At 43.2% G+C, this 12109-nt stretch overlaps 1 protein-coding gene across 6 annotated transcripts in view; it reads left to right on the top strand.

Moving 5' to 3' along the window:
* LOC138511221 (long-chain-fatty-acid--CoA ligase ACSBG2-like) overlaps positions 1-12109 on the top strand; it is a 379274-nt gene that overhangs the window by 179479 nt on the left and 187686 nt on the right. For all 6 annotated transcript variants that reach the window (XM_069626758.1, XM_069626757.1, XM_069626756.1 and 3 more), the window contains one exon: positions 9530-9650. In XM_069626758.1, coding sequence (XP_069482859.1) covers positions 9530-9650 — 121 coding nt within the window. The remainder of the gene's footprint in view (positions 1-9529; positions 9651-12109) is intronic.

Raw genomic sequence — 12109 nt, 5'->3', positions numbered from 1 at the left:
GGAAGAAATGGCTATATATCATTTCAAAGCAGACCCATGCTGTACCTCAAACTGGTAGGGTTGGTTTAGTTGGCTAAATATGGGCCTGTTACACAGAACCAAACCTGGAGTGAGTGATGACTGTTACTGAGCTGTGTGTCAATTATCAGACAGACTGGCTGGAGTTCAAATGTAGGGGTTCTTCCATTCAGGGCTATAATAAGTATATCGGGATGGGTTCTGGCACATTTCTTCAGTTTACCACTTGATCTAAGAATCCGAAGATGAAGAAGCCACAGAGGGAACCACAGACTGTTGCTGGGACCACAATTGGACACGCTAGCCTCATCGGCATGTGCATGGGGCATCACTTCTCCACTACCGAGAAGGCGAGTGCTATTGAAATCTGAGTTCTTGGGTGCGTGGCTCTTTTTGCCTTCTGACACTGTGGGTTCACTTGAACTGCTCATTGTGAACACAGTTGTTACAACTGCCGCTAGTTCGATTAGATATCAACTAATACACTGAGAAGTATCAATGGAATCTCACTAACCTGGATGAAACTGGTTGGTCTGGACGCAGCAAGCAGAACGCAAGAATGGCTCTGAGGCCCCTGATCCTCCCAATACTGGGACTGAACAACCAGCAGGAAGAAGCACGAACCCCAGGGAAACCCTCTGGGGAAGAAAACCTTGGGAGGCGAGGATGACCGGAGCTTCCGAAGGTTGGCGTCTAGCGTGTGGAATCTTGGAGAGTCTGCAGCATGGAGTCTACTGAATAAAGAAATGACAGGTGAGTACTGGATTTAGGGAAGGACAAGGGAATAGCAAGAAGAAAGTGCGAATGCTTACTGGAAGTTCCAAGGAGAATTGGGAAGCGATCAAAGGGGAAAGTTCTTTTTAGGCAAAGTGGCGTGTGCGTGCAGGAGTCTGAATCCTCCTGGATTCCCTGAGATAGGAGAAGGGATTAATAAAGGAGGCAAGAAAAGAAAGCCTCTAAATCGGACAGGAAGGGAAGGTGACTCACTGTGGATAATGATGCTATATCTCCTCTAGGCTCTGCATGGGTGTTGGTAGAAAGCGGACCGGGGAGCGTAGTCAGACCCGGAAGTAAAGGGTAACGTGGAAGCGTCCCTGAATGCAGGCACGGAAGAGGAATTCTAAAGAGTAAGTGAGAAGAAATGGTTAATACAGTAAATGGTTAGTACAGCAGAGGAAAGTAAGAAGTCTAGAAAACGAACTTACGGAGCGTCTTTCAAAGTATCGACGCAATGTGAGGACAGTCTCTGCGGCTTAAATATAATCATGTGACTCGCCATAGGCTTCTGTTGAAAACGTGGTGAGATCACGTGACTCGGAGCAGACGTCCCTAGGGAACGTGGAACAACTAGACTGCAGACGCTTGCATTCTCCGAATCTCTTACTCTTGGTAATATGTCAGGATGAATCGAACCACATATTCCTCTCTTACGTAACCATGACCAACGTTGGAAATGTGTAACAACAGTGTCCTCAGAATTCTTCCGCATAGTGTGTGTTGCCACAAAGGACTTCCTGCAATTTCAGCCAAGTTTAGCCAGGTGGTGATCCATCCTCTGAATGTTACATGAGTTAGAACAGAACTGATGCATCCCCGGACAAATGCATCAAACTTGTCTTCCAAACAACAGACTCTGCATCTGCGACCCTGGCTGCCCAACTATGGACCCACCGTGGTTTACCTGAGGTCATTTTGTCTTGATGTGGTTCAAGGGGCTGGTTTGCTTAACCATGCAGATGTCCAAGTGCACCCCATTTATCCACCTGGGCCTGACTTTGGTGGTTGTACTGGAGCTGTGGCTTTGTGTCTCAGATCCCCCTGGACAACTAGGAAAAGTGACTGCCCCTCCCCTACCTGGAAAACATGACTTGGAAATCATACAAATGTATAATACTGATAGTCAGCGGTCAAATAAATTTGCTGATAACAGGACATGGGCTACTATACTCAAAAGTGGCAGGATTATCTTATGAGCCGCTGATTTGCTTTTTTGTGAATAACAGGGTCCAATGCACGCACTGGGAAGCAGGGCCCCCAAGAGCACCTCACCCTCTTAGCACCTGGCATCAACTCACCAGTAGAACCCCAGATTACAAGTAAACACAACACATGGCTGCACAGCAAATGCTGGGAACACTAAGTCGAATTGGCCATTGGAATTCCACAGCAGTACTGATTTGAAAACAACAGAGCTAATATATAACAGCTACATCCTGAGTTTTTACCTTATTAAACCAGTCAGCGAAACTGGGTGGATTTTATAGGCATCTCAACAAGCCCCCTTGTTTATTTATAATAAAAAAACACCTAACCTCTTATTTCTAATTGCCTTCCTAAAACTCCCTTGGTTGGATTTCTCTATAAATGGGATTTGCTCTGTCAGCCCAGCCCTCCTTGGATGAGGCACAGGGAGACATACAGGGCGAGACTGGTGCAACAGCCCCCGTGTACCTCCACATTATGTACACTAAACATATAGCCTTGTTTACTTTCACCCTACTTAACATTTCTCCAAAAGCTCCTACATAACATTTATCCTACCTAATATGTATTATACTCTTTAGATATATAGGAATATGCATACTGCAGACAAAGAAATACACCATATACAATATGTCTTTGGACAATCAGCCACCCCTTTCCCAGTACCTTTCCCAGTACCTTCTTGGGTCTGTCTTTTGGGCGGATTCTTCCCCCACGATTGGTATTTACGTCTGTCTCTGAAGTAATTGGGGCCTGGTGCACACAACTTCCGTCTTCTGGGCGGCCCTGTGCTCCACATGCTGCATCCGCACACACTGCATGGCCCGTGCTCTTTAGAAGTTCCTGCAAGTAGGGTCCACCCGCGCCCTCATTTTAGGGTAACACTGTGGCCTGGCGGGCTGCCCACGTACCCATGCACCCCACAGCACCTTTTATATCTACAGGTTAGCCCCCACAGCCTGGGGTGGCTACCTGTATGACTGTGTGCTATGCAATGTCATTTTAAATCAAAAGCCAGATGGCTTCTCCATTGTCATGGGAATGCTGCCTTGTTCACCACCCTGCCAGCGACGCTTGCTGGGTATTTTATGGTCCGCCCACTCTGCATTGCACCATAGGGAGGCAGGGGGGCGCGCCTCTTCCGTTCAGCTGGGCTGCTTTTCCTTCGCAGCCCAGGTCATCTTCTAGCTTCAGGCTCTTTAACCGGGCTTAGTTACGGGGAATCTGAGGGTCCTCTTCACTGATCCTTCCTCCTGGTACAGAGTGGGCTTCTTCACTTTTCATCTTCCAGGCTGGCCAGGAGGACTTCTAAACAGGGCACATCTCACTGGCTATGAGGATGGCCAGCACGGGGCAAGGCCGGTTTGCCAGGTTCTGTCCGTACCCCACACACAGCCTGGAACGGGCAGCTCTTCAATCTTCATCCCGGCAGCCCCCCACATCTTCACTGGGTCCCTCTTCATCACAGTCCTATCCCACCAGTACATTAGCCATCCTTTCACACTTAACTCCTCTATAACCTCCCAATAAGCTCCCTCCTCATCCTTCAATCTCCACTTTTCCAGCCATTCCGATTCCACACTCTGCACAGCATATCTTTATCTGCCTTCCCTCATCACGACTTCCCATTCTGCTTTGCTGATGATACCATCATGTGACACATACACCAATTCTGATTTCTCCTCTCCGATACCTTCATCGTGATCGCCCAACCTAAATGGTCTGCAGGATATTACCTCGTCCTGGAATTAATTCCATGGTGAAACCATGATTCTGCATTCTTGCCACCCAACTGGCAACCCACCTGGACACCTTATCCAAACCTCAAATATTGGCTTCAGTGGTCTCTGAAGACACATGCTGCCCCCCACACAAAGTTCTGAAATGCTTCCCTGGCGCCCTTCTCTCATACCGAGTTACATTTTCCTGGGTCTCGCAATACTCTAGAGGCATGTGCAATTAGCTTTTCCTCACCTTCCCCTACCATCTGTGACAATACTGCACCTAGAGCAATATCCAGGTATACTTGCCACTGTCACAAATTAACCTGCAGACGTCCTAAAGCATGTGTTAATAATCAGCATCACTAACTGTAGTTAACATGCTAAATGGAATGGAAATGAGGGGGTGCTATTCCCCTTCTGATAGATTTGGAATATGGTGAGCTTTATGCTCCTAAAGTAACCCGGTACTAATATTCACAGAGCAAAAATAAATACTTGTGGCTCCAAAATGAAAACGAAAGGAACACTGAGCGTGTAGCCTGTGCATGCACAGAGCAATCAGGGAAACAAGGTAGGGCTTGCAACGCTCCCTACATGAGGTTGAAAAGCAATGAATTAATGCAATCCTGTCACCCTCATAAGGGCTATGCAACTTCTATGTCTGTACTCACTCGGCTTCCTCGTATGTAGGGCTGTTGACGTAAACAGACACCACCAGTGAAAACTGTCACCACTGCTGTGCACATCTTCCACAGTGACCCCTGCTACCCAGTTGAAACAGGAGTTACATTGTTGACAATGCTTTTACTGAGTGTGGAAAGGCCAAGTGAGAGTTAAGCTGATACCAACATGTAAGTGTGAATTCATGCAATTTGGAGGTCTTAGGAGAGAGTCACAATTACCATGTGAGCTTAAAAAGTATGAAAATGCATTAAGCACAACAATACATGTATCACATGCTCAGACTTAAAGTAATGGGAAAAGGACTACTGGCGACTTGACCCACGGCGATAACTGGGAAATCCAAAGCTTAAACAGCCTTAAGTTGCTTTGGAATACCACTGGTGCAGTGCTCTGCACATCCACACTTATTGTAATTGTGATTACATGGCATGTCATTCTTCGCATATTTTTTATCTGTCCATTACATGTAACTACTTAGAATAATATATAAAAATAAATTTACAATATTTCACTCAATTTAATGCAATAAACATCTTCTAGGAACGTGAGTACATTCTGATGTAAAGAAAGCCCCCTTATTTTTTTTACAACAAAAAGCTACTACCTTTAAAGTTACCCAATGTACTACAATTAAGATATCTGAGAAAATGTATCTATCATATATAATTATTTTTATTTTATGGCACTTGTTATGAATTAAATTCCAGTTCTATTATAGTAATATGTATAAACTGTAAATGATCCAACAGACATAGCTGTTCTATTTTGACTTAATTCACTGTAAATCACATTCCATTTGTACTATACTGATACTACATTAATTCTATAAATACTCTCAAGTTTGTCAATCTCTTTATTAAATCAGTCCTCCAAGTAGTAATTCATACTATTTTCCCTATTAGTGCCTGGACATTCTTCCGGGGTCTTGAACATACACCTTCATTTACATATTTCCTTCAGATATACACTCTTCAGTTCTGCTCAATAGGTTGTAATTCCCCTTCTTAGATCTATCCTCAACTAAAGGAGGCAATGGGGCACCTTGAAGCTCATAGGCAATAGTGCTGCCCTCCCTTACCCATCAACTAATGGTTGAAGCAGAGGGCATATGCTGCTTGTGATATGCACCAAAGCAGAAGTGTAAAGAATCATAGGAATTGAAATTATCGGACCTGTCACAGTAGATTCTTAATGCCGTTCCATATCAAGAGGGTGGGGAGAGATACAATCAGTGAAGAGGAAGGAAGGAAAACCCAGCTCCTGGGATACATAGCACAGAGAATCAGTGTTTCGCTCACCTGGCTCCCACAGAGGCGTCGATCGGAACTGGACAGCTGCTGTCTCCACCAATGTGACGCGTAGGGCCGTGATGACGGACTGGACTGGCCCACCTAGCTTCGTTTGCTTGGCCCGTAGGAATATTCTTCTGCAAATGGAGAACAGGAATTAACCACCCGTGGAGTTGAGCGTAAATCCCCCCACCCCCGCTGTTCTCCCCACAGATCACCTTTGATGTCCCCTCTTACAGTCTCACCTGATGGTTTGAAAAGATGAGCTCTCCATCCTGCATTGAGCGCAGGGGCGCGTTGATAACCAGTTGCTTCACTGGCTCGAAGGAATTGGTGAATTCCAGAACAATATTGACTCCGAGATTCCCGCAAGACGCCGTAAGTATAAAGTTCGTAAGAGTTCAAATGCCTGACTTTCACTCTTGTCCGATTCCTTGCAGGTTGCAGCTTGATCCTAATGAAGAGTTCCTCGTGGCAAGCGGTAGTATTCTGGTAAGGATTTGGATTTTCCAACACAGTTCGATAAAATAATGTCAATATGTAACCTATTGCTTTCTCCCCTATTCAGGCGCTGAGAGAAAGTATGAAGTCTTGGGGAATAATACCTCTGGCGGTAAAATCAGGTAAGTCTATTGTGGTGAGGAGGGTTCCTCTTGTTAGTCCCTTTGTTTCACCTTGCTGTCCTTTTGTTTCCCCTTAGGGGCCGGGGTTCGGCGAAGATGCTGTGGAAGCTGCGCCGACCCGTGAAGAGGAATAGTGCCCCCGGTGGTAAAATCAGGTAAGTCTATGGGAGGGTAACTAATATTCCTCTGTGTATTCCCTTGGCTCACCTTGCTGTTCTTGTCTTCTCCTTAGGTGCCAGAGTGCGGCGGGAACATACAGGAGGATGCAGTGGAATGTGAAGATGCTGCGAAGGCCGGTGAGTTCAGCGCGGCGCTGCAGCAGTTGAGGCGATGCGCATAAAATAACTTCTTTCTTCCAGCTCGAAAGGCGCGATGGATCGGGAATTCAGGTAAGGATTAAAGGTATTGCTCTTGTTCTAACCTTTTCTCCTTCTTTCTCCCTTTTTCTAGGAGCTCCAAACTCGAGGCGGGCATGGCAGAAGGCTGGATGCAGACTTGCAGGCACAGTGAGCGTTACGCTGCTGGATGCAGAATAACGCAAAGCATGTGCTGCTCTTCGGGCGTGGTTTAAATAGCCTCCAAAGTAGTCCCAGGTAAGTATTCCTCCCCAGCCCCACCCGAGTAAAAAATAGTCCCTAAGTAAAGTAGTCCCTTCCAAGCCTCTTTTGGCTTGGAGCTCTTGCAGCATGGTCTGCATCAGGTAAGTTTGCAGCATGGTCTGCATCAGGTGAGTTTTAATCTATGAGCCTGGCGCCTATGGTGCCAGGACTGACTCTCCATATGAGCCTGGCGCCATAGGCGCCAGGACTGGACCCAAATAGCCCCTAGCATGGGTTGTTGGGCTTGCTTAGGATAACTTGATGCCTGCTTCCGGGGTTGCTGGACGTGGCCTGGGTCCCCAGGGGTAGGCATCATGACAATCAGCCTTGGGCTAAAAGAAAGAAGGTGCTCTGAGAACTAAGACAGAATCAGAGAACACAACATATAGTTCAGAACATAACAAACCTCGTAGCTCCCCCAACATACATGCTGACATAAGGGCCAAGAAGAATTCCTCATGTAAGCTAAGCAATACAAGGGAACCAGTGGTCAAAGTTTCAAAGAGAGATGCCTGAAATACCACAGGAAGGATGGGAAGATCCCAAGAAGGGAGAACCAGAAAAATGGCAGGGCAGTCCTTCAGAAGGGATTAAACATATCTAGATGCATGAACCTCGACTGAAACAATGTCTCCCTGGGGTTCTCTAACAGGCATAATAGTTGAGCCTTCAGAAAGGAAACAGCCAACCCCAGGGAAAAACCATTTTGCAAGAAGTCTAGAATCTTCATCAGGTGGCAGGGGAGTGAGAGAGATGATATTGCTCACATCACTTGGAGAAAGTAGCCCAATCCCGTCATAGACCATGATGCTAGGCAGCTTACAGACACCATGCAAGAGCACTGATACCTCTGGAGAAATTCCCTTCTCCATCAGACTTTCCCATTCAGTTTCCAGACCGCACCACATTCTCTGGAGAGAGGCATGGTAAAGACAGGGCCATCGCAGTGTATATGGAGCCTTTGGTTGGCCCATAATGGAAGGGAGGCGAGGTGAAGCACCAGTGTAAACCAGGATGTTCTTTTACACAAGGGAATTACTAGTAGAACCTGAGCATCCTCTTGACATATATGTATGCAACCTCAGTGATCAAAGGGATGGGAGAAAACAGGTACAATCATTTCCTTGGCCGAGGTATTGACAGGCCAACCCACACCTGGGACACTAAGAATTTGACCCCAAAGCCATTATGTCCTCCAATGGGTGTCCCATATGTTTACAAATCTGAAGCCCCTTGTATTGAGGGAACACACTGCTCAATGAGTCTGCCTTCAGATTGTCCTTCCCCAGAATGGAAGAAGCTTCTCAGAGAGCCCAGGCGAACTTCTACCCAAGAGCAAATTGATCTGCCCAAGTCCACTCGAGACTTTCACAACGTTCTACCCTGACCATTTATGTAACACATATTGTCTGTGCAGACAGGCACTCTTTGCTGATGAAATCGAGGAAAAAACGTCCAATGGTCCTCCATAAAGGCTCATGATCATGTTCAGGGTAGACCCTAACCCACAAGACTGACATATGTTGTTATGGTCACTGGGTCCAGGGCTGGATGAGACATCCTGTCATCACATTATTTTCCCTCAACCAGCATTGCAGGCTCTGACCAACCTTTACTGTGATTGGGATGGGATTCTTATAATCCCCCTCTGGATGACGACGGTGAACCAGGGTTTTGAGGTGGAGCCTGAACCAAGGAACTGTCACTTCTCCTGATGAGAATTCCCCCAGGGCTTGAAGCCACAGAATATCTGTCAAAAAAGGGTTAGATAGAAGGGTAGACACTCAACGCGATACTTTTTGAGCATGATGAGGAGCAAGAAAAGATGTTGTTCTGTAGAATGTAGAAAATTACTCCGATAAACCTCAGGCACTAAAACAAAGTGAGCCTTGATTTTTTGTTATTGCTCAACCACCTGTTTGTCTCCAAAATAGAGAGCATAGCGTTCTCACATCTGCTGCTGCCTGTCAAAACTGATAAAAAGTAAATTACCAAATTGTCGATCTAGAGCTGGACTGAGACACCCCTCTTTTGAAGAAGAACTGCCAATGGGGCAATGATATTTTTCAATACCCTGAGAGTTATTCTGAAACTGAATGGAAGAGCAACACATTGCAAATGTTTGACTTACCTCTCCTTTACAGCATGCATTTGTATCTCCTGAGAAGTCTGTAATCTGATTGATATGCAACAGGGGTGATGCCACGCTCTCTGTGTTTTTCAGCATTCATTCAAGGGCCCTCCTCTGTATGATGAGCATGTGTGGCACAGGGCCAATATGAGCCCACCTCGACCACCAGCTGACCTAGTGCTGCCTGAGATGGCTACATAAGTCTTCTCCGGAGGAGGAGTCACACTTGCACAGAGTTGTGCCATGTTAGAGGAAAAAGAACAGATAGGGGAGTCAGTGGAGGGAATTAAAGGTCAAGCCCCAGAAGTGCTGGGGTTTGGAGGGTAGAAGGTCTGACGTTGGTCCTCATATGCTCTCATTTACAGTCTCTCATCCTCACAACACTTTCTACCCTTGCATTGTTCATTCTCATGGCACAATTATATGGTTCTTTTTACTCTAACATATGAGTGTTGTGTTTTCTGCTTTCTATTTTCAGTGGATTTGCTGTGGGAATTCACACTCTATTTTCTAGCGATACTCAGCAGTATGTGGCCAGCCGCTGTGAGACTCAAATCCTGGTTGTGGACAACCACCAGAATCTTCAGAGGATACTACAGGTGGGCCCGTTCACTTCTTAACCTTGCTTCCCCAGCCTTATATTCACAAATTTAAGAAGGATGAATGAATACAGTAGCACATAATCCTTTTTAACATGTATGTATGTATGTATGTATTCACTGAATAAAATGTATTTAAAGAGATATTAAGGTGAAAATGTAATGTAGAAAAAACCTTGAAATGTGGCAGGCAATTCTGGTAAAGCCACCTTCACATCACTGGTACATCGCTGGTAGCATCACTGATGACGTTAGACATAACCTCATTTATGTCTTGACTGATAAAAGCACTGATTACATTAATTCAATGTTGAAATTATACAACTATTTTCTTTTACATAAACTATATGTACATATTTTCAATGTACATTTTATTCTGCTGTAATTTCTTAAAATTTAGTGTAAGGTCCACAATTTGAAGTACATACAAAAATGAGTACAACAAGAAATAGTACAGTATGTAAAGATTAATTTCCTTTGGCATGTCATCTGTTAGAGTGAAATAAAAAAAATAATCATTAATTTAGAAAATAAATAACTAAAAGTAATGTAGATCAAATTACATGTCTAAAAGTAAATCTTCAACTCCTAAACGTTATTACTTTTTAATATATGTAATTATGTAGTATTCATATTTTATTTAGTAAGCCATGCTTAGAATGCCTGTAATATATCACAATGCATACTGCATGTACTGTTTTACATGTGTTTTTTTAACACTGCTCATTTAGAAAACAGTACGTTTTATATACTACGTTAATCATCTGCACAATAGAACATGTAGATCTGTACATTTAGTATTTTCCTAACACTCAGGATTCAACATGTTTCTATTTATATATATTCCTATTATCATTTGTTTAACACTGTATACACATATTATATAATCTGTATACACATATTATATAATCTTACACATATCTAAAGTACATTTATCAGAATCAGGTGCATTCCTATGGAATGCACTATTTTAATTACTTGCTATTAAATGATATTTAACATATTTCTGAAATATTACATATTTATATTTTAAATTTCATCCTTCAATAAATGCTGCAAATGAATGCTCCACAAGTATTCATATCACATGTCAATTGTTCTATGTCATGCTCTTATCGTTATTAAGTATACTGAAATAACATATGTACGAAGAGAGGGGCCCAAAAATATTAACACGCATAATGAGTGATCTCATGTCTGTTGCCATCAGTGATGTCATATATGATGTCATTATTAATGTCACCAGTGATGTCATCCGTGATGCAATCTCTAATTTCATCATTATGGTCATTTGCTGCGCAACAGGGCAAGTAGTTTAGGTGGCTTTGTCTGAATTATCTGCCTAATTTCAAGGGTTTTGCTATGTTACATTTTCACCTTAGTGTCTCTTTAACTAAGGTTCTTCAGTGAAGTTGAAAGATTGTGTTGGAATGTATTATTCATCTTAACTCAAACTTAATGTTTTGTCTGTGAATATAATACATGCATACATTACAGCGATAGCAAAGAGCTTATTAATTTGGTGCCGTTCATCAAAAGTACACACAATCTTGTGACAACAATGTAGATCGGACCTTGAATAATTTTGCTGCACTTGGTGTGGTGTCATATATTAGAGGTGGAGCAATGTTGTAGGGGGGTCAGGATACATGCAGAACAGTTTTTGGGTTGATTATAACTTTGGAGTTGTTTTACAAATTTTGATGTTAATCTGTCCAGTATTTTATTTTTTCAAAATTGCCAAAATGTAGATACAAAATATAGTGTTATAACTTTGAGCATGTTACTGCCCTTTATTATGTATGGTTTATTCTTTAGTGGACAGGGGTAACGTCATACTTGGAGTACTACAATGTCTTCTTTGCATAGGGACTGTTTTTAGCCATACCCAATGCTCAACGAATAACGAGTAACTATGATGTGTAAGAATACCATGGTTGTAAATGTCCTGTATTTTAAAATACAAACTCCAACAATGTTGGCACCTGAATCCACCTTTTCATGCAGAAACACTACTCCAGTGATGTCACTCATAATGCCACCAGTGATTTCATTCACAATATCATCGGTGATGAAATGTGTGATGTCATTCGTGTGCTTAGGGGCTTCACAATGGGGGCCCCATATTTAAAGGGGGCATAGCTTCGATCACCTCTTGTATTTCAGCGGTTTTGTGTCATTAAGAAAGTGGCACCCTACTGTCACATCCACTAACATTTTTTCACAGAATAACTGCTTACTAATACATTTTCAATTGTATAATAGGTAGGTCCTACAAATAAATTCTCTACACATAACCTTATGATACTTCTTTATCAGTTTATGTTTTCGTCTCATGGTGCTATTATTTGTAAGTATTATGAAGTACAGTATGCATCAAATGAGGTGAATAAAGATAGTCTAACTTATATAATCAATAATGACTTATCTTATTGATCTCATCAGTGATGTCATGTATG

The sequence above is a fragment of the Ambystoma mexicanum genome, chromosome 6p (genome assembly GCF_040938575.1).
Source record: "Ambystoma mexicanum isolate Mex_15411 chromosome 6p, UKY_AmexF1_1, whole genome shotgun sequence".
Lineage (NCBI taxonomy): Eukaryota > Metazoa > Chordata > Amphibia > Caudata > Ambystomatidae > Ambystoma > Ambystoma mexicanum.
The sequence above is the reverse complement of the archived record's forward strand: the minus strand, read 5'-3'. Positions and strand labels throughout refer to the sequence as shown.